Below are 27,317 nucleotides of genomic sequence, written 5' to 3'. Positions count from 1 at the left end.
ATCGGCGGCTTAACCGACTGAGCTACCCAGGCGCCCCTGTAGTTCTTAATACATGCATTTACTGCTATAAACTTTCCTCTTAGAACTGCTTTTGCTGCACAAATCTTGATATTTTGTAGTTTCATTTTCATTTATTTCAAGAACATTAAGCTGCTTAATACCAATCACTTAGTTACTTATTGTTCTTTGAGCCAAATTAATGTTGCCCCTTTATTTAAATTAAACGTTTGAAAGCATTTTTTTAGAGAAACAAAATTATAATTCATTATCCCCTGAATTCATTGAAATAGCTGCAAAAGTTGCTTTCCCTTATTATTATCACTACTAAACCTATGAATCTAATAAAATAAATTTCTTAAACATGTTTTTATTTAATACTTGTCACAGTAGGCATTTTTTCATGGCATTTATCATTGCTCCAGTTATAGTAAAACAATTATTTTAAGGGCCACAAATACGGATCATTGAAAAAAAGGTGGCTTCCCTATAGCAGTCAAACTGATGTTTTAGCTTAAATAAATAAAAAATAATAGTATCAATAAGGCAGAAAATGTCATGTTTATTTTACCTGTAAAATACATATTGTAACATACATATTTTATTTCTAAGTTTTAGTTTGGGGAGAATTATTTTAAATTATAAATGTATGTTCAATGAAAGGACATGTTTATAGACTCAAAAGATGAACAAAATCTCCCCATTCATTCAAAAATAGTCATGGGAAATAATTATATTAAGTTCAAAAACCTATAATTTATTATGAAATATGAATAAGGTAAGCATAACTTCTTAAAAACACTATATCATGAACATAATTACAACTAATTTGAAAAAGGCATAAAAAGATTAGGACTACAATTAGCAGATGAAAAATTAATAAAAATTAATAAAACAATAAAAATTGACAATTAATAAAAATATGGGCTTAAAGGAAGAAAGACATATATAAATATGGACATAAGAAAAACAGAGCAGTTTTGTTTTATTATAGTAATATACCAGGTAAAGTCTCCCGAATGTGCAGTTTAAAGCAGATGCATCATAAATAAGATATTTTCATGCCACTTAAAGTCCTCCATAAATTCAGTATCACCACTGGACATAATTTTTGACAGGTGCTTTAAGAACTCTAACAGGTGAAATTATCATTCATCTCATTCCCCAAAGCTCCTATATTCTAACTAGTATCATCAAATGACAAAATAAAGCATTATACTAACTAGTTGTATATGAGGCGCATTATAAGCTGTTTTCACACTGATTTGGGATCAAAGTTACTCCTGCTGATGTATTTTCCTAAGAAGTTTTTGAAACACACTTATGTATCTACCCTAAAGTCATTATCTTTTTAGCTTTGCTTATCTGGAAGATGAAAAATAAATATTTTCTACATAGAACTAGCTTCCTTTCAAAGCTCCAGTACTCTATTTCTTTACGCTTTCTAGACATTTCCATGTAGCCAACTGAATGATGTATCTAAACTCTAGCTTGTCATCTATCTCTCTTGTTTTTTGGATGTTCATATCAGCTTTATTCATAATAGAAAACTAATCATTTCCTTTTTCTCCACAGCCAACAATGCCCCCTTTCCTTCCTAGAAAATTGCTTCCCTTTTCTGACTTGCTTCAGTGAACGAGCATTCATTTATTTATTTTGCAATCAAATAGAATTGCCATGTTATACTCCTTTTCCAAGTCCCGTATCAGTGAACAAGTCTTAGTCTTTGCCTCCATAAATGTATCTACGAGAAACCTGCCTTTACAATCCATTATCCTAATGCATCCAGAGATTCTTATCTCCTTCACACCTGCCTAACAACAATTTAACTGGTTTCCTTATTTTCATGTCTATTTCAACCTTAAGCCATCCTGCCAATAAATTCTACTGCTGCTTGCAATGCTCTTAAAAAAAAGAAAGAAAAGTACCCTTTCCATCTCAGCAGAAATCTCTCACAAAACATATAAAGGTAGGCTTCTAAATCTTGGCACATTACTAGCTTTAGTTCTAAACCACTTGCAAGGATCCATTTCATGCTCTGCATCGCAGAATGTTCTCAGTCCTGTTAGTCTCTGACTTTATTAATGATTTTCCAGATTATAGATACAAACACATCCCGTGGACCTAACACCCACTGAGACTTTTGGATCTTTGGTATTTGTATTAAGTCAGTAATCAAACCTGGAGTTAGCTACCTTACATAGCTCAGCAGCTCTTGATCCAGCTCAGCCTCAGGACCTTGGACCTCAAGGGCAGATGCACATTAGGAATTTCTCCCCTAGGCTGACACCATGAACTGTCAAAATGCCTTTCTAAAATCTTGCTACTTCCTTGTTCATCTATTAAGCACTGTTCCTTGCCTATAAGGTTTAAACTGAGTTTAAACTCCATATTTTTCACCTAAAGTCCTTCCAGAGTCAGGTTTAATGTATGTTTCCAATATTAGGTTTAATTAACAACAGAGATGCTAATAATACAAAGCTCTTTTACTCTGGTCAAACTGGACTCTGTAGGGTTGCCAAATGAAGCATATTATGCAATCCCCATGTAGTGCATTTTCTCTATCCATTTCCCTGTTTTGGAATGTCCTGTGCTTTCCAACTACACAAATCTTATCTACCTTTCAAAGTCTAGTTCAAGTCCTTATATCCTCTGTAATCACTGTAATTCACAGTAAGTTTTCCTCTTTGAAATGAGAAAAATACTGTCACACTCAGTGGATGCTTAATTCATTAGTAACAAAGCCATAGTATATATTGCTATTAATTTTTTTATGTTTAAATTGCAGTTTTGTTAATTAGAATGTAAGCACTTTGAAGTCAGGAAAAACATCTAATCTCTATTGCACTTTTAAGGAAACACTAATGCAATTGTACACGCATAATACAGAGTTTTTGATTAATCAAGTTACTACCATAGACCTTTTCTTAGTAAGTCTTTTGACTTATATTACTCAGAGCTTTTGGAAACTCTAAGATATTGAGGAGATGGTGTGGGGTATATCAAGTTTCCCTCTAAGCTGTTCTCTTACTATTCCACATATATTCTCTTATTTCTCCAAATATATAGGAGCTCAGAATACAGAATTCTTCTGCTCTTTCCTTCTTTTATGCATCTACATTCTACAATGTTTTTTATAGTATAGAAAATACATAATACATAGAATACATAGAAATACATGAAATACATTTGTTTATTAAACACAAAAATTAGGCTTGGAGTTTCTAAGCATTTATGACACAAGAAATAAGGAACTATAATGGTGAAAACAAAAATATAAAAATAAATAAATTAACTGGTTTTCTAAAAATAAATGCCTTATGTGAGATATGAGTTCAACTTACACAACATCATTCAGCTCTAGCCTGGTATCTGGAGACGGGTTAATCAGGATGTAGGAGAGGGTACTTTGATGATCATTCATTTCATCTAGAAGATAAATAAATGCCAAGTTTGTTATACTACTTACAGAAAATTACAGGAATTACTGTAGAGCATCTAATCTTCAAACCATATAGCTGTCAACGAGAGCTTGCTATAGTTCTGCCCACAGCATGATTGTGTACATAACTTTGACTATTTTCAAATTACTGTCATTGGAAATATCTGACAGGTACTCATTTTTTGTTCCAACAGATGATAGAAATAAAGTATCTAATTCTGTTCAGAACAACTACAGTTATATTCTACCCTCTTTAAGCTATTACACTGAAAGTCTTTCTATTAAAGAAATAGACAAAATGTTTATTAGTTTATTATGTCTTATTCATTATAAAAACTAATTGTGGTTATAGGTAGCCATCCCAGATATGAACATTCATATGGGTAATTCTGTGAAAAATCATCTGATGACATTCTGTTTAGAAAACACAACAGAGGGGTGCCTGGGTGGCTCATTCAGTTAATGTCCATTCAACACTTGATTTTGGCTCAGGTTATGATCTCATGGTTCTTGAGACAGCGTACTATGTCAGGGGCTCTGCGATGACAGTGCAGAGCCTGCTTGGGATTTTCTCTCTCCCTCTCTCTCTGCCCCTCTCCCCGCTCTCACGTTCTCTCTAAGTAAACAAATGAACATTAAAAAAAAGAAAACACAATAGAAATGTATCTAAAAAGGTTGAAGGCTCTAAATATGTTTGACTTTGTTATAAGATATACCTGATATGTTTTTGCAAAATATAAAGATTCTCGTAGAATTAACTGTAACTTTCAAGGAAAGTGTACTGCTAAATTATTTGTTTTTCTTCTAAGACAATATGTATTTTTAAGATAAAAGGCTATGTTCTTTCATTTTTTTTCAATTCACTCTGAAGACATTGTCAGCCTTCAAGTTTGGAGAGCTAACTTGCATTATATTGGGTACTAAAAAATAAAACACCTTTGAGATCTCAATTTCTTAGCTGCGAAAGCTATGATAAGATGTAAATATAAAGCCATGTGGACACATACTTCAGTAAACATCAATCCTCCCAAAGGTAGTATTTTTAGGCTGTGAGGATACTGCTCAAAATCCTTCTCTAGAGCCACAATATCTTTCTAGCCACTTCAGTTGCAGATAAGCTTGGTTCCTGAACAAAAGTACTGAGTTTTGCATTTTGATCCAAACTCTAAGAATGTATTTCATACCAATGGAGATATATCAATATTCAAATGCGTCAAGTAAAGGTCTTTTTTAGGCCAACATATTTGACTCTAATAATTTCCTGCACTGGAAAATATGTATCATTTTTAAAAAAATAATGTCTATCACTGTATTCCTCTAACTAGAAGCCTATCACTCTAATGAGCAAAATTTAATAATATTTTCAGTTATGATAGTTCAAGTTGATATGCAGATGTGCCCTACTTTTAAAGTCTATAAATGAACATCTTTATCTTACAAGGACAATAAACTGCAATGTAATTGAACTCACCATAAGTTTGCCAATAAAACCATTATAATAATAAAATCATAACATTTATATTTAAAAAAGAACATGTTTGGTTGCATGTCTCTGGAGTGGACACAAGTAATTGTATCCTGGCATAGGGATAGGATTGTCAGGCCATATAGAGACTGCTTGGTGAAATCTGAATTTCAGATAAAAACTAATAATTTTTTGACACACATGTGTCCCAAATATTGTTTGTGAGATACTTACGCTAAAACATTTATTTGTTACCTGAAATTCAAATTTCACTGGGAACCCTGTATTTTTTATTTGCCAAACCTGTCAATTATACCTACAGGTAGATGGCTAACTCAACCAGTTGGAGCTTGGAAACCCAATGAATATATGATGCTGAGCTTATTTCAAATTAGGTATAATTCCAATTCAAAACATCTTGTACTGGTAGGAGATGACAGAGATCCTTTTTCCATATAAAAAGCAATTTTGATTTATCTATGCTTTTTGAGAAACTTTCCTTTTGTCTGAATTTCCCCAGGTGCTATACAAAGGAACATACTGATAGTACATTCTGGAGACTGAAACATGATGCTTTACAATGTAACCAGCCTACCGGAAAATCTCCACCTTATTTGGTTATGTCTAACTCAATTTCTTATGTAAAACAGTGGCATTATTTAAATTTCTCATATAAACAATGAATATTATTGAACAATGGCATTAGAGGAAAAACAATTTTAAAAATAACTTCTCAGTCCATGTTAATCCCCAACCTCTCTCTTTGACTATTAAAATAATGTTGTACTCATTTAACACCTGGAATGAAGTCAAGATATATTGGTGACTTGGTTTGCCTGTTATAAGTGAAAAAACTGTGTAGATAGCTGAGAACTTTATAGCAATAGATACAACTATTGTGTTGATTTTTTTCTGCTCAAGTAGTCTTATTTATCATTTTGAAGATTTTCATTTTTCCATGCACTCCAGGTTTCAAAGGAAATGTTTTGCTAATGTGCTCAATTCCATAATCTCATATGATTTATATCAAGACATGCATGGGTAACACAATCAGAGCTCATCATTCCTGGTTTCTTTCCTCATCCACCCCTTGCTGACTTCTCCTCAGTGTTAGGTTAAAAGAAGTTGCTGAGTTCAAAGTCACTCTCTCTTTCTCTTTCATGTCTGCCTTGCTGTAGAGTTAATTCTAGTCTGCTTTTTCTCTGTCATGCTGCTTTTTTGGGAAGTCCTGCAGTTCATTCTCCTTTCCTTTGTGACTCTGTGGTTAAGAATTAGGAAGCAAGGTTTTAAAAGCCTGTTGTGGCCACATATCAAAACCACATTCAATGGTCTAGTTTTTCAGCTGCAAGTCTGGAATTATTGTCTCTATCGGTCATTCCTTATATTTATTCTTTTGTTATTTCTGAATTCTGATGGGGAAACTGGTAGGTCTCCTAGATCTTTAAGATCCTATTATAATCATCCTCTTTGGTAGTGGCAAAGTCACAGTGGATTAAATAAGGTTCTTTACCAAAACTACAACAAATTTAGTGAATTAATAAATTTGCTTTTTAAAATGTTTCATGAACCAGAATCAATATTCCATGTCCTATCAGAAAAATATCTGCTAAGAAAATCTGTTGTGAGAACATTCAGCATGTTCCTGATAACTAATATCTGACCCTGAGAAAATAAAAATCACTCTACATTTGCATCGTTTTATTGAAATTACTTCATCATTGATATAATTATCATAAATGAAAAATTATCTTATGAAAATTTACAATAAATGTACTAGAATATTGAACAATTTAAAAGATATTTTAAAATTTCGAGTAGTATTTACCAAGAAACTTAATTTGCTGTATTAATTAGCATATGCAATTATTCAATCACAATCTTCATATAGCAAATATTCTGCTTAGAGTGTTTCAAGTAAATAGATCACATTAGAAAGGAAATGGATTTATACTCCTGTTGTTCTTACAAAATACTTCTTGTTAAAGTATTTTAAGAATACTTTTAAATAAGGAGAACAAAATTTGATCAGAAAGAAATTGAAATCCTACATAATTTGTGTAGGTTTCATTAAATATTTCCAAAAGCATATCCATTATGTGTTATATAATTAAAGAGACATTTTATTATTTATTTTTTTAATTTTTTTTTAATGTTTATTTTTGAGAGACAGAGAGAGACAGAGCGAAAGGCGGGGGGAGAGGGGGTGGAAGGGCTGAGAGAGAAGGAGACACAGAATCTGAAGCAGGTTCCAGGTTCTCAGCTGTCAGCATAGAGCCCAATGCGGGCTGGAACACCCCAACTGCAAGATTATGACCTGAGCCAAATTCAGACACTTAACAGACTGAGCCACACAGGCTCCCCTAAAGAGACATTTTAAATCAAGAGACTCAGTTAAGAACAGAGATTCTAAAACCAGAGTGCCTCTGTTGAAATCCAGCTTTCTCGGAACACCTGGGTGGCTCAGTCTGTTGAGCGTCTGACTTGGGCTCAAGGTCATGATCTCATAGCTCATGAGTTCAAGCCCTATGTTGGGCTCTGTGCTGACAGCTCTGAGCCTGGAGCCTGCTTCAGATTCTGTGTCTCTCTCTCTCTTGCTCCTCCCCTGCTTGTGTGCTCTGTCTCTCAAAATAAATAAAAATTAAAAAGAGAAAGAAAGAAATCCAGTTTTCTCAATTACTCATGCTAAGGCCTCCTTAGGCAAATTACTTAATTTCTTCTAATCTTTTGTGCTCGATTTCCTCACCTGTAAAAGGGAGGCGAACAATAGTGTTATCTCATAGGTTAATGTTAGAATTAAATTATAAATGAATAACTAATATAATGTAAAATTAATATATTAATATAAATGTTTAGTTCTTAGAATCAGTGTCTGATTTATATTAAGTGCTACATAAAGGTTTCCTATTATTATTGTGCAGGCAAAATCATTTCATAACCTATAAATAATAACTGTATAGATATTGCAATATGAAGGTGTTAGCATACAAAGACAGGGGGGAGAAAAGTGTCCAAAGAGAAGAGCAATGGGAAAGACTGAGATGGTTGAGTTTAAATTGCAGAAAACAGGCCCTGGATTGAAGTGAGCAAGAAGGAGATTAACTGGGGTCAATGTTGAAAAGTCAAGCTAGGACCAGATCCCGTAGGGCTTTATAGATGTTCATCAGAAGCTCAAATTTTATTCTAAAAGCAATGGGAAACCCAGAAGGGCTATTAGGGTGGAAGATTTAGTGGTATGATCTAATTTCCTATTGACTATATTATGTTCCTTGGCTGCTTTGTGGGAAATGGACGTTAGGGCCTCAAGTCTGGTCTCAAGAAGAGTAGATAGACAGTGCAGAAGCCCAGGTGAAAGATGATGGTATCCTGGGAGCAATGGAAATGAAGGAAATTTGAAAGAAGGGAGGAAAAGATAGCTAGTGAGCCTGAAAGAGTGGGGATAGCGAGCCTGAAAAAGTGGGGATAGAGTAGGGGTAGGAACCATGGGAGCCATAAGGGAGGGAAGGAGAGACTGAGATGGTCTTAGATGGGAGAGATACAACAACATATATGGATGCTGATGAAAAAAGCAAAGACAAAGAAATTGATGTATTAGAGTGAGGGTATGTTTTTCTTCAGTCACTGCAAGAAACCTCATTGAGGAAAATACTCTCAGTTGCACAGTGCTTATTTCTTCTACATAGTCCAATAATCCAAATAATCAGTAGTAGCATAACCCAGTGATGATTTCATTTTTCCCACCTCTAAACTTCTAAACATATTATGTGTTATTCAACTATAAAACTGGCGAGTTTTATAATGCTGACTTAATTTGCTCATCTGTTTTAGTTTAATACCAAGCTATGCTTATGAGTACAACTCATTTGTCTAATTTACTGAATTTGCCAGTTCTAAGGGGAAAAAAAGGTTAGAGATAAGGATAAAATAATCTTTCTGTTTAATTACCTCTATTTTAAACAATGTTCATTACCTTCCAATAATTTAGAACTATTTTATGATACATAAGATAAAAATCAGGACTTTTGTAACCTCCCTTCATATAAACCACTAAGAAATGAAGATTAGATGAAATAATTAGTAAAACAAGCAGCATGATATAAAGCCAAGTTTCAGAAATTGTTCAGTTCCAACTCTGCCATGAGCCACTCCATCACTTACTAGCTTCAGACACAAAACTAATTACTTTGGGCTCAATTTTCCTTTTAAAATGCAGTATGCAATGTTTCCTAACCTTTTAAAATCTATTATCTTTTATAAATATTAAAAGACCAAAACACAAAACCCTATTTTATCATTATTTTTGAAATTGATAGGGTATTCAAAAACAAAACTAATGGAAGTAAAAGCGAATAATACTTCTAAGAACATATTTTTTCAATGGTGTAAAGTCGTTTTGTTTTGTTAAAATGCTTTTTCCACTGCATGTGCCCTTCTCCCACCCCCACCAAGTACTGAGTAATTCAGAGTAATTTTGTGTCCCTGGTGAATGGGAGCTGCTCAATAAATGCTCGTTTCTTTCAAAATACTCTGACAGCAGATACTTTATATTAAGTGATGTGAGTCAAAATGATACAGGTTGTCTGCAAAGTCAGGAGAAGAGGTACACTTATTTTTAAGTAGAACATTAATTACATTTTCAAATGTGTTAGGTATGTTTTCAGGTGAAGTACTTCTAAATTTAAAACTATGACTCTAGTTGATAGTCTTAAAAAGTAGAATAAATATACCACAGAAAATCTAAAAGATTTTGGAAAGACTATATATTTTTTCTTCATTTTAACAATTGACCACACTGCTTTAGGTTTAAAGATACTTCACCTGAAACAATATCTGAGGCTGAAGAAAATGTATTGAACATAATATCTGCACAACCTAAAAATAACGTTTTCCAATTTTGCAGCTGCCCTGTATTATTTTCATATGACTTATAGGAGGCACTTTTGTGATAGTTGATAATCATAATTTGTCATACATGTATTATTTTGTTCTTCAATTTAGTCATTTAATAATGTTAACTGGTTATGATTAGATCAGTCACAATTCTAAATCAGAGGACAGAGCAATGAAAAGATAGGCCAAGTCCTTTCCTTCACAGACCTTTTTAGCAATTTTCTGAGAAGCAGTATAGTATGTAAATACAGTCTTCAGAATAGAGGTCACACATCTATAGTTATAGGTTTACCTATAACACTAAATTTACTGTAAACTTCTTATATGATTTTAAACATTCTTTAAGTTATCTTAAGATAATCACTATTGTTCTTTTATCTCATACACTTGCTGTTAAACAAAAAATGAAATTCACTAATTCCAAGTGCACGAGGAGTCTAGACAAATACATACAGTAATGCAAGCTATACCATAATTATGATAGAGAACATTTCCATAATGACAAAAAGTCCCTCCTGCCCTTTGCTGTCGGTTGTTCCTCTCACTCCCCCAACCCTTAGCAATCACTTATTTCTAAAAACAATCACTTTTCTAGAAGTCTGCAGTGTGTTTCTGCATGGCTTTTCCCCTCTTTGCATAATGTTTGCATAATGTCAAGCATCCATGGTATGGCATGGATCTACTTTAATATTTATATAGCCACTCAATATTCTTTGGATTTATGATTGCAAGAAATATATTTTTTATGCTTTTACTTTTAACCTATTTGTTTCTTTAAATTTTAGGTGCATTTCTTAGACAATACAGAGTTGGACCCTGCCTTTTTTTTATCTAATCTGATGAATTCTGCTTTTTAACTGAAATGTTTAGTCCATTTATATTTAATATAAATATCAATATAATTAGGTTTAATTTACCTTCTTCCTAGTTGTGTTTTTAAGATTTTAAAAATTTCTTCTTATAATCATTCCAATTCATTTGCACTATTGGTTGTTAGTTATATCTCTTCGATTTCATTATTTTTATTTTCTCCCGGTCATAGTTTGGCAAATGTTTTCCTGTAAAGGGCTAGATAGTAAATATTTCAGGCTTTGCAGGCTATACGATCTCTGTTGTATTTATTAAACTTTTTACACTGTAAAGTAAAAGTAGTCATAGATAATATACAAACAAGCAAGGATGGTTGTTTTTTTCTTTCTTTTTCTTTTCTTTTTTTCTTTCTTTCTTTTCTTTTTTTTTTTAACAAACACTGGTGTACTGTACTTTGCTGTTTCTTTCTCTAGGGTTTACAATGTACAGCTTTAACTTCTCAGTAGCTATGCTTAAATAACATACCACTTCATATGTAGTATAACAATCTGACTACGTTATATTTCTCCTTTCCTATTATCTGAGTTATTATTGCCATACATGTTTGCTTGTATATATTCTATAAACCTTAAAATGTTTGTTATAAATAGTACATTGTCTTAAACAAAATTTATGAGGTAAAACATATATTTTATATTTTCCCATATTTACCATTTATTTTTATCTTTCTTTAAAAAAAAAGTTTATTTTTTTAGTAATCTCTATGCCCAATATGGGGCTTGAACCTAAGACCCTACAACCCCAAGATCAAGAGTCACATTTTCTTCTGACTGAGCCAGCCAGGCACCCCTACCATTTCTTTTTAGATCTAAATTTTCACCTGGCATCAATTCTCTTCTGTCTTAAGAACTTCCTTTAACATTTATTTTCATTGTGAAGATCTGTTGCTGACAAGTTCTCTCAGCTTTTGTTTGTCTACAATAGTCTTTATTTGCTTTTATTTTACAAATATCTTTTTACTGTATTTAAAGTTTTAGGTACACTATTTTTTTTTCAGTACTCCAGTGATGTTTCTCTATTGTGTCTTGGTTTGCAAAGTTTCTGTCAAGAAGTCTGCTGTCATCCTTGTACAGTTGACCCTTGAACAATGCAAGAGTTAGGGTTGCAAGCCCCCTATGTAGTAGAAAATCTGCTTGTAACCTATGACTGCCCCCAAACTTCACTACTGATATCCTACTATTGACTAAAAGCCTTACCAATAAATAAAGTCACTTAACACATGTGTATGTTATAGGTATTATATACTGTACTCTTGAAATAAAGTAAGCTAAAGAAAAAATGTTTTGGAGAAAATCATAAGGAAAATAAATTTACAGTACTGGATGTGTATACTGAACACAATATATGTGTAAGTAGACCTGCACAGTTCAAACCTGTGTTGTTCAAGATTCAAGTGTATTTGTTCTTCATTTATAAAATGTCTTTTTCCTCAGGCTCCTTTTGAAGTCTTCTATCATTGGCTTTTCAATTTTGTACACTGTGTCTTGGCATTATGGTATTTGTTATACTGCTCAAGCTTCATTGAACTTCAGATCTTGAATAGTTTGCATCAACTTTGGAAAAATTTTGGTCATTATTTCTTCAAATATCCATTCCCTTCTTTCCTTCTGAGACACCAATTACATGACTACATGATACTATCGCACCATAAGTAACATTCTATTTTTTCAAGGTTTTTTTTTTCTCTCTCTCTCTAGTCTGCATTTTGGATAGTCTATTGCTTTGGCTTTATGTTCATTGATATTTTCCTCTGCAATATTCTGATGTTAATGCCACTCAGCATACATTTCATTTTTAATACTGCATCATAAATTCTGACCTCTAGGAAATTCAGTATGGTCTCTTTTAATCTTCAGTTTCTTTCCTTATCATACTTCTGTTTTCCTCTACAATGTTGAACATATAAACGATACTGTAAAAACTACTTAAGTATTTATGGTTTTCTGGACCTGTTTCTGTTGACTGATTCTTCTACTGGAAAAGGTCATATAAATGCATCTATATTTTATTTTGGGTCCATCTCCATCTCTTGGGTCCATCTGATTCTCTTTTTTCAGGAAACGGAGTTATGATTTCTTTTGTTCAAGTGTCTGCACGCTATTGATTTATATTTTTTCTAGTTATTTAAATTGACAGCATAAATGGTCATCATAATTGGAAGTTTCTTTTTGTTGTTTTAATGCTTTCACGTAGCCATTCTTTGCTCTGTCAATAATATGCTGAGTAAAAAGTTCATTCAACCGACAGTTTTTCTTAATGGTAAAAAATATTTCGTTTATTCAAATTGGCCACTATTCAAATTGGCCACATTTTTCTTACACACACATAAAACACAGCATTTGAATTTCTAGTCATAATGATAAAATATATGTATACTTAAGTGCAATTAAGTTGACTGCAGTGTTAAATTATGTAAAAATATTGATATTATTGAAAAATTAATGTCCTGAGAAGGACATGTTACAACTCCATGAAGAAAAACTGTATAGTTTCAATTTAGGGATATATGAAAAGTTCATTGCTCAGATATTTTCATTTACCAGAAATCATTATCACCTCATCAATTATGCCCTTTGAAAGCTTCATTACTTTATCTATTAAGAAAAGCATTGAGTTTGATATTTTTCTATTAATATTCTATATGTACAATGAGATTAACATAAAACAAGCACATCTATGTATTCTTCTATTTCTGACTGACTCTTCATGAGAATGAATCAGTTCTGGAAATACAGAGTAACATAAAATCATCCATATTCTGGGAATCTATACCGGGAGCATATTGACTGTATATATCAATATTATTGTATTCATTTGTATTGGAAAAAGCTAAATAATACATTTCAAAAACAATAAAAATTTAGTACCAATTTCTTTTGAAATACTAAAGTGTTGATGAAGTTGTTACAGTGACTTCAGATACTAACATTATTCCTCCTAAGTACTAAATGTTGCAAAACATTCCATAAGAAATACCTATCTATGGAGCTTTTTCCTTTCTTGGTAATTTTTTTTAGGATAAATTTGTAAATAATTTTGTACTAAATTAGGTACCTGATTTTTGGATTAAGATTTTGGGAAATTTTTTGTTAAAAGCTTATATAAAAATGATCATTGATTTATAAAAGAGTATGAGAAATTCATGATTGCTATTATTACTACTCCTCCTCCTCTTAGTACTGCTCCTCCTCCTTCTACCACCACCTTGTCTATTGTAACTTGGGTGGGAATAACGATCTTTTTGTTAATTTTGCTTATTTCTTTCCCATAAGAAGGAGAATAATTAACAATTGAGTCTCTAAATTGGCTATTAAAACAATATTTTGTCTAATCTGTTCATTATTTTGGGCAATTATAAATTTACTTTAGAAGGAAACTAAGACTTTCTGGTAGATGTAATAAAAGCCAGTGTCTAACTAGTACTTATCTCTTTGTTACTGAAAAGAATTTCTTTCTTTTCCTCCCTTGGGGTTTCATCTTTTAGTAACAGTACGAAACTTACAACAATCCATGTCAAAACCGGCTAGCACCTGTAGGAGCAGTCACACTAGGAAGAGTTGCTTGCCAATTTATACTTAATAGTGTGTGCCATTCTGTGGCTAATCATCAAGAATCTGTCAATAGTTGGAAAGAATAATTTTTTGTGAGTGCGAGAGCCATTCTAAATATATTGTTGAAGAATAAGGCTAGTTATGAACATAAAATTATAATGATTCATATTTGCTGTATAGTTTATAGATTATTTTTTTGCACATACATTTTATTATTTTATACCACATCCCTTTAGGAAAGCTTTATTATCCTTGTTTGATGGTTAAAAAAACATGATTTTCAGGAAGATAGTAACTTGGCCTAAAAACACATGGCTAGCTAGTATACAATGCCATGAACTTTGAGGTGAAGTTTTAAAAATTATATTGAAATTTCCCCCCAAAATTCAATGGAAAGCAAGCAGAATTTGTGATTTTTCACTTCAGCTATTTTTCCAAAATATACACGTCCTCAAATTCCATCTCCCAAATCCATAGGGTCAGATGTGTTCCAGAATTGAATTTTTAGATTTAGAAAATAATATTGGCCACATAATGTATACTATGTAACATCACATAAAATGTTACTCACCTTCCTGTCAAAATACTTACAAATTTACTGCATTTAAAACAAATATTTTGAAATATCTAAGCTCATTTCCAAATATCTAAGCTAAGCGTTCCAACTATGATCTTTTTCCTGTATTTCCAACTTCTTCACTAATGGCTCAATCTTAATAAACATGCTCCCATCTCCCTGATCTTCAAAACAGTCTCTCTCCCCTCACCACTTTCCCATGCAGTTAGCTCCGTATTCTCACCTTTCCTTCACAATGAAAATTCTTAAAAAATATCTACTGTGGCAGACAGATAGTTGTCTCTAAATAGTCTTTCTTCTTGTCTTCTTTAATGTTAGGTTTGGGCCATCAAAAATAAGCCATATTCTTTTCCAATGAACATAATAGAAATGGTGTGTGGAATTATTTGATAATATGTTTTAACTGAAAAGACCACTCTTTGTTCTCTGGTATCTCCTTCTTACCTGCTGGATGGAACGTGGACAAAAGAAGCAGAGTTCCCACATTTATCTTTTACTGTAATATGATTTTGGCAAGAGAAGCAATAGATGGTGGAACAATGAGATAGATTACATTTTCAATACCTTGGGGTCCCTAATATATTTATATCCACTATATTCAAATCCTTACCTCACATCGTTCCTCAAGCTACTCAAATTTGACTTGTACGCATGCCACTTAACTGATACAACTTTCACCACGGTCCATCAATGACTTATCACTATACTCAACAATACTCTTTGGCATTATTAATATTGCTTCCTATTTCTCAGCCCAATGCTTTCCAACATTTTTCACATCATAGAACACAGAAGAAATGATATTTGCACTCGCATTGGGATAACAGACAAAATTGCTTATGGCTGGAAGTAACCAGCCTGAGGAGTGCCTCTAACCACCCCAGGTCCCACAGGGCTTTCTGAAAGTATAAAGGATCAGTGTCATGATAAACCATGTAATAAACTGATAGCATACTACTGTAATATGGCACATCTTTTGGGCAATTCAGTTATAGACATTTCAGTCTCTTGTTTTTAAAAAATATTCCTTCCCTTAACATTTCTGAAAAATACAAGTTTTTTCCAAAGTTCTAATAGAATAGCCCTTCATCAGAGGTTATTTCATCTACTCCTATGACTTTAATTAAAATCCAAATGCTCTATCAACATATACAGTCTCAAGTCTACATAACATCTCATTTCTTTTTCTGACACCCAATAGCAGAAATTCAGCTTCTTTTACAGCATCACCTACTGAAAGTCTTTTAGGCACTGAGTTAAATTTAGTATCTTTACCCCAACATATTTGTCTTCTTTTTCTAAGCTCAGTGAATGTCACCACCATACACTTAATGTTCAAATAAGAACCCTCAGAAGTCATCTTTTGACTCTTCCATTTCCCTCTCCTTTATGTCTCATATCCAAAAGGTCAAAAGTAATCTATTCATTCTTTTAGAGCACGCCAGACCTAACTCAGAAAAAAAGCAGATTATGACTTGTGGTTAAATTAATCATCATGCATTTTTTTAAGTATGTAAAAATGTTTTTCAACTGTAAATCACCATAAAATACTAACAATATGTACAAAGAACGTGGTATAGTGGAAACATAAATAGACATAGAGTCAAAAGTCTTAAAGTACTGACTTGAGTGTCTAGTAGGCTAGGAAATCATTTATATTTGAGACCCTGTTTTCTCACCTGTAAGCATTCCATTTGTTCACGCATTCAATGTGCAGTTACTGGGTTCCTATGTGTCAGGAAATGTGTAATATGTTGGGGATACAAAGATGAAAAGATGAGTAAGACATTCCCTTTCTCTCAAGGAAGGAAGGCAAACATGCAAAATAATAACTGGTTTAAAGCATACATCCTCAATGGAGGCAATATTGCCTCTGAGGGTGCAAAACTTGTTTTTGTTTTTGTTTTTATTTTGTTTTGTTTTTTGAGGTGGGCAAAAAAACCACAACTTACTCCTTTTATGTATAAAACACAGATATACATACAGTACTTAAATAGATATATGGAAGATTTGTGGTATTAATTGAATGCCAGTTCTGAGCTAAGGACATTACTGATTATCCCATTTGTCCCTCACAAGACACTTATGAGATGGGTATTATTATTTCCATTTCACAGTGATTAAAAAAAATGGCTTGGAGGAGTTAAATAATCTGATAAATCTATTGGCTTCTAAAATATAAGTAATAAATGCAGAAGTCCTATCTCAACAGGTCATTAGTCTATTCCCAGTACAGACCAATAATATCTGTTGCATGGATGAATTATTATGAGTTAGGAACACATGGAGAAGTTTAGTAAGTCCATGATGTATTAAATCTCAAGTCCTATTTTCATAATCTTTATGCTGTTAAAGGTGTCCAACACGTGGTTTTAGAAAGGACTGATGGATCTATGGATGGATAGATGGTTAAAATGGACAGAGAGAAGAAGAAATAAAAAGGAAAAGAGAGCAAAAAAAAAAAAAAAAGGTGGACAATATCCATTCTTCCTTTCTGTAAGAGTTAGTGTGAGAATTAAATTAACAAATTTATATAAAAAAAACACAACACAGATAATAACTAAATGCAAGGTACCTGATAGAAGTTTCATTAGCAAAAACATAATATGTTCCCTGATGATTCTCCCATGCAGCCAGTTCATGCATTTTTGTGTCTCTTAGAGTCAAACTGTTATCTGCCACACTGCTTACAGGACCAGCCTTGGGTTATAATGTTCATGAAACACAGCTGGAACTTGGATGAACAATCATTTACTAGAACTTTCCAAAAAAAGAAAGAGTAGCTGAATAATAACTAACAAAAGTACACACAAATATAGGACTATAGTTCTATACGAAATACAATCATACTTAGTGTCATCAAATTAGCAAAGAGCTATTCATATAATTTTTAAAAAGAAGATAAATTTTTCTTCTAATTTATTTCTTAATGTAAGACCTTGTGTGATTATATTAAAATTATTGGTCATGGATGAGTCTGTACTACACTTAAGTAAAAAATAATTGTTTCAATTACATATGGAATCCTGACTCCAATACATTTCAACTGTATGTCCTTGAGCAAGGTCTTTAAGCTCTGAGCTTCAAATTCTTAGGGTAAAACGGGACACCTATCCAATCAGGGTTATGAAGAGTAATGAAAAATACACATAAAGCACCTAGCATAGTTCCTGGCACAGAGTTGGTACTCGGTAAATATGTTTAGAGAAACACAGGCTAACTTCTTTTAAACTCTAACTAATTCAACAACTAAACTTTCTCCCTACGTACAGTACACTGTTTCAAGTTGAGACTTTGGGGGCAAATATAGAGTGCATTCCGTTTTATCCTTAACCTGCATAATACTTACATTATCTTAGCTTCTGATTTACCCAAGTTATATTTATAACAACACCATTTTATTTATCATTTGGCTTTACTCTGAAGTGTGACAATTTTTTTTTAATAAAATTCATAGGCCAGTAAACAATGTATTTTTAAATTATCTTTGTTTTTTATTTCAGCTGTGCCTTTTGATCTATACTGCAGTCACAGATCAACATAGGAAATAATAATAATTGATACAGATCTATACTATATATCAAGTACAGTTTGAGCTTCAAATTAAAGCTTTTGGAGACTTTTGTTCCTGGACCACAAGAAACTAAACAAATTTTATAGAGACATTTCAGTTCATCTGTGACTGCTACATTTAGTTGCTTGCCCATGCCTCAAATTCATTTTATCCCAGATCCTAGAATAAGATGTGGTATGTGTGTGTGTGCATGTGCACGCGTGTGCATGTGTAAGAACCTGACAGAACAGGTTATAAATCTCAGCCACACTATTAACAAGCTAATTAGCAAGTTATTGTCTAAGTTTCCTTATCTCTAAAATGGAAGAGTTTTGGTGAAAAATAAAATTAAGATAATTTATGTAACAGGTTCAGCAGAGTGCCTAAAGAACTATGCAAATACTTAACATTTTTTGCATTTACTTTGGCTGTCATCATAATTTTCTATATTAGATATATGCCAGTAGTTATTTCAAATTGGCCTGTGAAAAAAATGTGATTCTTAACTTACTAAATGTGAACCAGCTATACAACAACCATGGCAAGAAATCACAAGTCCATATCACACAATACTTTTAAAGAGCATACCATATCCCGCTGTAGAAAGACCCAAGTGTTTCATTCTATTATTCACAAGTTCAGCAAGCTCTTGTCTTTCTGACCTCCTGTAGAGGTTCAGTCGCTGCTGGGTTATTTTCTCAGCTGTTTTACCAGAGTGTTTTGGACCTTTTCTGCTCAGTCTTCGGGCCCACTGCATGCTCTTTCTCCGCAGCAAGGGATGGTCTGACTGGTCGCTGGATGTTGAGTTGCGGTGGTTGCTTCGGTGATGACCTTGTTCTTTGCAGTCTTTGGTGTCTTCCCACTCTTCTACACTGATAGATATTTGAGACTGTAAAGGAAATGGATATGGATAATTAGATATTTTAGGGATAATTGTAACCTGGAGGTAAGCTGATATCTTTTGCTAATATCTTGGTATAATTATATATCTCAGGAGTCTTTCCCCAGAAAGAGCAAAATCTTGATCATTGAGTACATTTTGTTACCACCAAAAATATTATTTGAGAATACTTCTTTTGAACTTATATATGAACCAGATATCTTTGCATCTTCAATATAACCCTACTAGCATAGAGTTGTTTGGAGACACAAACAAAAAAAATATCTTATTTAAAAAAATTTTTTTTAACATTTATTTTTTTGAGAGACAGAGAGAGACAGAGCACAAGCAGGGGAGGGGCAGAGAGAGAGGGAGACACAGATCCAAAGCAGGCTCCAGGCTCTGAGCTGTCAGCACAGAGCCCAACACAGGGGGTCGAACTCATGAACCGTGAGATCATGACCTGAGCCGAAGTTGGTCACCCAAACGACTGAGCAACCCAGTCACCCCACAAAAAAATATTTTAAAATTTTATTCAAATAAAGTCAATGTAATGAACTTTTCCAAATCTACTACAGGCATTTCACATGAAATTTAAATAAATATAATGCAAGTTGTTTTACTTTTGGAATTCATAATATTTTAAAAGATTTTTAAATTATTGCTCTTTCTCAAAATGGCATTGGAATGAACTTTGTAAAGTGTGATTTTTTTTAATTTACTCACATGACCCAGAAGAAAACAAAACCACTTTTTAATTAGTTCATGCATTAACTATTCATGACATAAACCTTTTTCTGATTAAAATATTAAAATGTATTTCAGGAACTGTTCTCAGTATTCTAAGTGAAAATCTGTTGTAAATATTAATATTTCACAAATGTACTCCAGAATCATAAATAAAATTTAAATCAGGCTATTCTCCATTGGAAGCAAAAACAATAAACAAACTCAGAAAGTGTATTTTGATTTACTTTTTTACTACTAAATCTGATTTTTAAAGTAAGAAGCTTTCCTTTGATTGTAGGCCCTTAATAAATAAAAGCTTCCTGTTTGAAAATGTTGCTTTTCATACCAGGAATTTAAACGAAATGCAACATGGATCAAAGCTGAAGGTCTTACCTTCTAAAAGGATGCATATGCAAATGAACAGTTTCCTAAATTGTACTGTACATAAGGGCAATACTCATGAATCTGCTAACTGTGTTTCCCTTCTATGCATGGAAGTTTGAACTTTAGCTCTATCATTCATGTTTTGCTGGGTTTCAAAGTAATACCGTTTAATGACCAATTTAAGTAAGGTCAAGAGGTAGATCCAATAAAACGCTTTAAAAGTGAATGTAAGTTACCAAGTCTCAGTCAATGCCTTCCATACAATTCCTAGTGGCAAGCTATGACATTACCTCACACTTAAATTCAATGAAAAAATTTAAATATTCATCCACATTTCTGTTTCAAAACAGTGAGCGATATTAAAAATAATTTGTTTTAACTTTCAAATCTCCACAAGAGAAAATTTTATTTTAGTGTTTTTAGAAAACTTATTTGAGACACAGAATTTAAATTGGAAGTAATAAAATTTGGATGCTGCCTGGTTTTGCAATCATGGATACCTTTATGAGTCTTAACTTCCTCTAGTCTCACCTACTTGATAATATACTGTAAACCCTCTTCTGTGGAAGTAAAATACATAAGCCCTTGAGTAATATCTACCATCATTAAATAATACCAATCTTTGTTCAGTAGATTCAGTTTATATGTACTTTGTAGCAAAAATGAAAACATACAGATTTAGACATTTTGGCTTGCAGGGTTTTGTTAATCTTAAATTTATTTGAAGTGATCTTTCTAGTCAAAAGTCCCTGTGAGTAATAGTTTGATTTCCTACAAATGTGTGGAAATAGTAACCTTGCCAGTCCCATAATTCAAGTAGAGGATGAAACCCTATCTGTCTTTGCAAATGATTTTTCTTAGTTATATATACCAGGGAATGTATCAAGCAAACACCTAAAACATGAACTGAAGCCTATGTATGTATAAGCTAAAATTACTGAATACCCTGTTCATCATTGTTTTGAATTTTCGTAAGAAAGGAATGGCATGAGGGGCGCCTGGGTGGCGCAGTCGGTTAAGTGTCCGACTTCAGCCAGGTCACGATCTCGCGGTCCGGGAGTTCGAACCCCGCGTCGGGCTCTGGGCTGATGGCTCAGAGCCTGGAGCCTGTTTCCGATTCTGTGTCTCCCTCTCTCTCTGCCCCTCCCCTGTTCATGCTCTGTCTCTCTCTGTCCCAAAAATAAATAAATGTTGAAAAAAAAACTTAAAAAAAAAAAAAAAAAGGAATGGCATGATTTATAAAGAAAATCCATAGGGATCACAAGGCCTTTTTGTCAATTATTCAATAAAATAAGTATCATTTCTTTGTATATTTCACTTTAAGTACAGAAAAAAGGAATTTGAAGGATTTGAAGATTAATTTTAAGAAATTTGAACCTGACAACACATAGATTGTTCCTTGTGTGTTTGAAATTTGCAGGTTTTTCTCCCATATTTCCAATATGACATAATGAAAAGTACACTGAATTTTATGTATTAAGATCACAAGTTTGAATGATATTTTGGATATTTCCTAGCTTTGTTCCTACAACAAATCTGCTTTAACCACTATGTAAAATGAGAATAATAATAACCATCTTCTACCTCATTGAAATGTTGTGCAAATTCCTATAACACACCAATGTAAAAAGAAAATATGTGCCAACTATAATTTTCTACATAATAATAACACATCCTAGTTGGAATAATTATTGACAATAACAATTACACTGGAAATAAACATTAGTTTTTCTATTCCTGGGTAGCAAATATGTGTGTGTACACCTGTGTGCTTTTTAAAAAGGTCCATTTAGGGGCACCTGGGTTGCTCAGTCAATTAATCTTCTGACTTCGGCTCAACTCATGATCTCATAGTTCATGGGTTTAGGCCCACGTTGAGCTCTGGGCTGACAGCTCAGAGACTGGAGCCTACTTCGGGTTCTGTGTCTCCCTCTCTCTCTGCCCCTTCCCCACTCATGTTCTGTCTCTGTCTCTCAAAAATAAATAAATGTTTAAAAAAAGTTTTAAGTCCATTTATAAATATACTTTCTTGCTGCCATCTCATCATCTGGATTACCTCTATTGTGTTTTTAACATGACACACCATAATCTAGTGGAAACAGTGTGGTGCTGGGAGATGAAGAAGTGCCTTGATCGTAGGACTTTTTCCTGAATTTAGAGTCAGAGTGACAGACTGCTTAAAAGCAAGACCACTGCCATCAGATAGACCTGGGTTTAAATACATGTTTCACCATTTACCAGCTCTGCATTCGTGGTTATGTAATTTAAACTCTCTAAGATTACGCCCATTTCCCTATATGAAAAGTGGTAATTATAGTTTTACTTTGCCCACAGTGTTTTTCTGAGACCTAAGAGATAATACTTGAAAAGTGCACAATATAGTGCCTGTCTCAGAAAATGCTCACTGAATATTAGTTAATATTATGGTTCATGATCTGGTATGAAAAGACAGTAAAAGGGAGACAAGAGGAAGAAATAATTATGAAGGGTTATATAAAAGTGAGAAATGGGTATGAAAAAGACAGGAATGACTCATATTTCTGATGTAGTTTTCTCTATCAGTGGCTGTACTTTACAAGAAATCAAGGTGTTGTAAACAAAGATTCCTTGGGCATAAAGATTCCTTGGTTAAAGTTTTGTGAATCTGAAGAAGAGAACAAGTATTTAAGTGGAAGGGGAGATTTATTGCTCTGCACTGCTTCTAGAACTTATTCTTTATTATTTCTATGAATAACGGGAGGACTCTGGTGTGAGATTTTTGTACTTTTACTATCAGAAGACTAACATAATTACTAACATGAAAATCAAGATTTAATACTAATGTTTACAAGAATGAAAAAAGACATTTTCATATTGCTATTGCTATGGTCTGATCTGAATGTTATATCCCCTCAAAGTTTCTTTGTTAAAATCTTAAGCCCCAAAAGTGATGGTATTAGTAAGTGAAGTCTTCAGAAGATGATTAGGTTGTAAGTGTTGAGCCCTCATGAATGGGATTACTGCCTTTAGTAAAAAGACCTCAGAGAGATGCTTAGCCTCTTCTGCCCTGGAATTAGCCAATGAGATGTCTGTGATCAGAAGGGGGCCTTCACCAGACCATGTTACCACCCTCATCTCCCACTTCCAGCCTCCTGAGCTGTGAACAATCAATTTCTGTTGTGTATACGCTACCCAGAGCCTGTGGTAATTTACTATAACAACTTGAATGGACTAACACATATTTTTTATGAAATGCTTCTGGGAACATATTTATATAGTTCAATAAGGAAATGAAAAATTCATATGGCTAATCGACAGTTTTCATATAAATTTAAAACATTATTATTTTTAAAAATTATATTATTTTCCAAATATTGATCAAACTTAATATGGCTTTTAAAAAGCCTACAAATATTTTTTCACAAGAGTGAGAATTGGCAGAAAATGTTTCTTATGCCTAAAACAGCTTAATTAGTTTCATTGTTTTCAGAAAGGTAGAAAGTGTCAGAATCACAATATATATCAAACATTCTTTTCCACACTCTACACACACAAACACATGCACATGCACACACACACACACACACACACACACACACACACACACACCCCAAAGTGACTCAGTTCAACTTCCTCTCGATTTTTTTGGTTGAAGTTATTCATGTCATAAGGTTACTGAGCAATCTGTGGAACAAAGTGGTATTTTAAAATAAATCAATTCACCCAATAGTTTGAAAGTGAGTGTTTGTAATCTAGATTCATGACTCCCTTAAGAATAGTTTTATAGGCTTTAAAATAGACTTAAACTGTGCTATGTGATTTATGATTGAAGACATCCTGAATTGTTGTTAAAGAAAACTGAGGAAAATGAAATCACTAAAGATATGTTAGTTTAACACTTTATAAAAGAATTCCTATCTAATGTTTTCCATTAAAGGAAGGTTAGGAGCGCCTGGGTGGCTCAGTCGGTTAGGCAACTGACTTTGGCTCAGGTCATGATCTCACCTTTCCTGAGTTTGAGACCCACAGAGGGCTCTGTACTGACAGCTCGGAGCCTGGAGCCTGCTTCGGATTCTGGGTCTCTCTCTCTCTCTCTCTCTCTCTCTCTCTCTGCCCCTCCCCTGCTCACACTCCATCTCTCCCTCTCAAAAATAAATAAACATAAAAAAAATTTAAAGGAAGGTTAAAGTATACGAATACTTCAGAGATCATCTGAATTTAATCCATATGCACCTTGGCTAGTGATCTGGGGTCTCATGGACATTTCTTTGTATTTAAAAAAGTTCACAAAAAGATGTTTCCCCACTTTCTATAAAGGTTCAAATTAACCAATTCCTTTAGTCTGTGATCTAAGAAAAGATAGAAAATAACTAGTTACATTGTATTTAGATGTATTTTCAGCATATTTTCAGAATCACAGAGATAAGTAGACAATCAACAACATTATAGTCTAAAATATGCTGACTTTGGAATCCAATACTACATTGTATTTTCAGTCCTACCAGGCTAATACCTCATGACTTCGAACAAATGAACCGAGCTTCTTGAAAAATAGTGACAATTTTCACAATTTTCGATGCAAAAACAAGAGAATTCTGTAGTAATTCCCTAATATAAATTCTAAAGTCAAATAATTACTCAAGAACTAAGGTTCAAATGATAGCTTCTTTTTAAAAGTTAATCACCTGGTGGAATAGCAAAACTAATTTCAATCTCTTGACTTCATTTTCCGTATCTAAAAATCAGCTATTTCGTCTCCATGTTCTATTTCATCTATTAGTCTGTGAATATAAAGTTTACCCATAGCACGTAGAACCTCTAGTAACTCACCATTCCAATCTGATAACTTCGAAGTCAAAATTTAATTTTATGTCCAAGTGAAAAAAAATCCCAGGTTGTCTATTTAGAGACAGTGCTAAATAATCCACAGACTTGTCCTAGCTTTCTAGCACTGTTGAACAGAATATCTCTCTCTCTCTCTCTTCTCTTTTTTTTCTCCTCTTTCTCTTTCCATCTCCCCCACCCCATATCTAGTACCTATCTTTCTGTTATTGTCCCTAAAAGAAAATCAATCCTAGTCAGTTACTCTTATACTTATGAATTCACTTTCCTTTTTTATTGTTTGTTCTAAATTTATACATTAAGTTGCATATTCACACATCCTTGGCAATATTTCATGTGTGTGTGTGTACATGAATGTGTGTTTAATTAAATCTTTCCTTTCATTGGTCTCTGTGGAATTTTGAAATCTAGCTAATTTATCATCTTGATATTATTTCTCACATTGTGGTTAATTTTTTCCCCTGGGCCTTTAAAACTGTCATTCAGAAACAATCAGTGTACAGGGGTTTCAATTACCTAACAGCCTTCCTAGTGCTTTTAGACCCAGAAAATCATACTTTTTTATTCTTTAAGATCTTAAATATTATTGTTATGTAATTGCTAACAACATGGTGGCTGTCTTCCATAGAATTTACATTCATCTGAGCTACTAAGAACAAACTGAGAAGGGAATGTTGTTCTTATTTTAATTGGCTGTATTATTATATCAGGTGTCCTAGTAAAGTGATTCCTAAAGATGTACATGATAGATGGATGGCATATATATTAGCTACTTTATTTTTCATCACATGTTTAGGAAGTTATACTCGAAAAGAACTACTTGGGTTCTCTAATTTATATAGACCAAAATCTGGGCAACGTGTGTGGGACAATGGTAGAAGAAACATAAAGTTGGATCAGGCAGTATTTATTGTTATGGACTCATTAAATAGAGATTCTGCATTGAAAGTTTCAGCTTGGGGAGTTAGAAAGGGTTCTAACAGTTTATCTGGTTGATTGGCTGAAACATGTACCAAAAGGTGACCCACAGTAAGCAAGTTGGACATGAGGAATCTAATCTGGTTTAATGTAAAGCAAGGGATTTAAAGTTGTGAGAAGATTGGAATGTAAGAGTAGATTTTTCACTTAAAACATATTCACCCACAGTGAGAGGGTCTAGAAGGCATTCCTTTTACCGCAATTGTGAGAAATATATTTGTGAGCAGAGCCTCAGTACCCTTGAAGAGTTCCAAGATCACTCTTCTCCCTGGGCCAGACCATAGTCTGATAATTGCAGTCACTCAGTTGGGAAACCTGAAAGCAATGGGAGTAGCTGGATGCCAAGGAGGCATGGGCCAAGTGGTAGCAATCAACTGCCCAAGGTAAGCATGGTTATAATGGACAACAGAGTCAAAGCAGCAATCAGAATAGTCTGACTTGCACAGACCCATGGCGCTGGTGTTCCTACAGGTAAAATAGGTGGGAAAAACCACTAAACTCTTACCTGATCTGCATAAGCATCAAACATCTAGGTCAAGTGAACAAAAATCTAACCTGAATCATAAAAATAGAGTGTCACAGACTTTCAAATAATCCCCAGAATTGAGTCGGTTTACACAACTAGAACGCTTCAAAGGAGAAGAAGCTTGTTCCCTTTGTGGAAGGATCTGGCATAGTACCAAAAACTTACACCATTAATCTTTTACCCAGCCTTCCCCAAAGAGACATACAACCTTTACCAGGGTGATTGTACACTGAAGAAAAGGAAACAATCAGACCTTTTAAAAAGACTACTGGCGGGGCGCCTGGGTGGCGCAGTCGGTTAAGCGTCCGACTTCAGCCAGGTCACGATCTCACGGACCGTGAGTTCGAGCCCCGCGTCAGGCTCTGGGCTGATGGCTCAGAGCCTGGAGCCTGTTTCCGATTCTGTGTCTCCCTCTCTCTCTGCCCCTCCCCCGTTCATGCTCTGTCTCTCTCTGTCCCAAAAATAAATAAACGTTGAAAAAAAAATTAAAAAAAAAAAAAAAGACTACTGGAGACTGGCTCTGAAATGATTCTAATTCCAGGACACTCAAAACATCACTTTGGTCCACCAGTCAGGGTAGGAGCTTATGGTTGTCATGTGACCAATAGCTCAGGTCTGTCACACAGTGGACTCAGTAGGTCCCAGAACCCATCCTAA

At 33.7% G+C, this 27,317-nt stretch overlaps 1 protein-coding gene across 12 annotated transcripts in view; it reads right to left on the bottom strand.

Moving 5' to 3' along the window:
• Positions 1-27,317, bottom strand: part of KCNT2 (potassium sodium-activated channel subfamily T member 2) — a 361,485-nt gene that overhangs the window by 6,766 nt on the left and 327,402 nt on the right. For 8 of the 12 annotated variants that reach the window (XM_040453583.1, XM_040453585.1, XM_040453587.1 and 5 more), the window contains 2 exons: positions 18,931-19,231; positions 3,342-3,426 (listed from right to left, as the gene is read on the bottom strand). In XM_040453583.1, the coding sequence (XP_040309517.1) occupies positions 3,342-3,426; positions 18,931-19,231 (386 nt within the window). Of the gene's footprint in view, positions 1-3,341; positions 3,427-16,468; positions 16,518-17,364; positions 17,550-18,930; positions 19,232-27,317 lie in introns of those variants that run through there. The other 4 variants (XR_005784134.1, XR_005784135.1, XM_040453589.1 and 1 more) reach the window with 4 other exon arrangements.

This window comes from Herpailurus yagouaroundi, unplaced genomic scaffold (assembly GCF_014898765.1).
Source record: "Herpailurus yagouaroundi ecotype Mexico unplaced genomic scaffold, PumYag 209, whole genome shotgun sequence".
In the NCBI taxonomy this organism is placed as follows: domain Eukaryota; kingdom Metazoa; phylum Chordata; class Mammalia; order Carnivora; family Felidae; genus Herpailurus; species Herpailurus yagouaroundi.
Note: the sequence above shows the minus strand (reverse complement) of the source record. Positions and strands in the feature narration are given on the sequence as shown.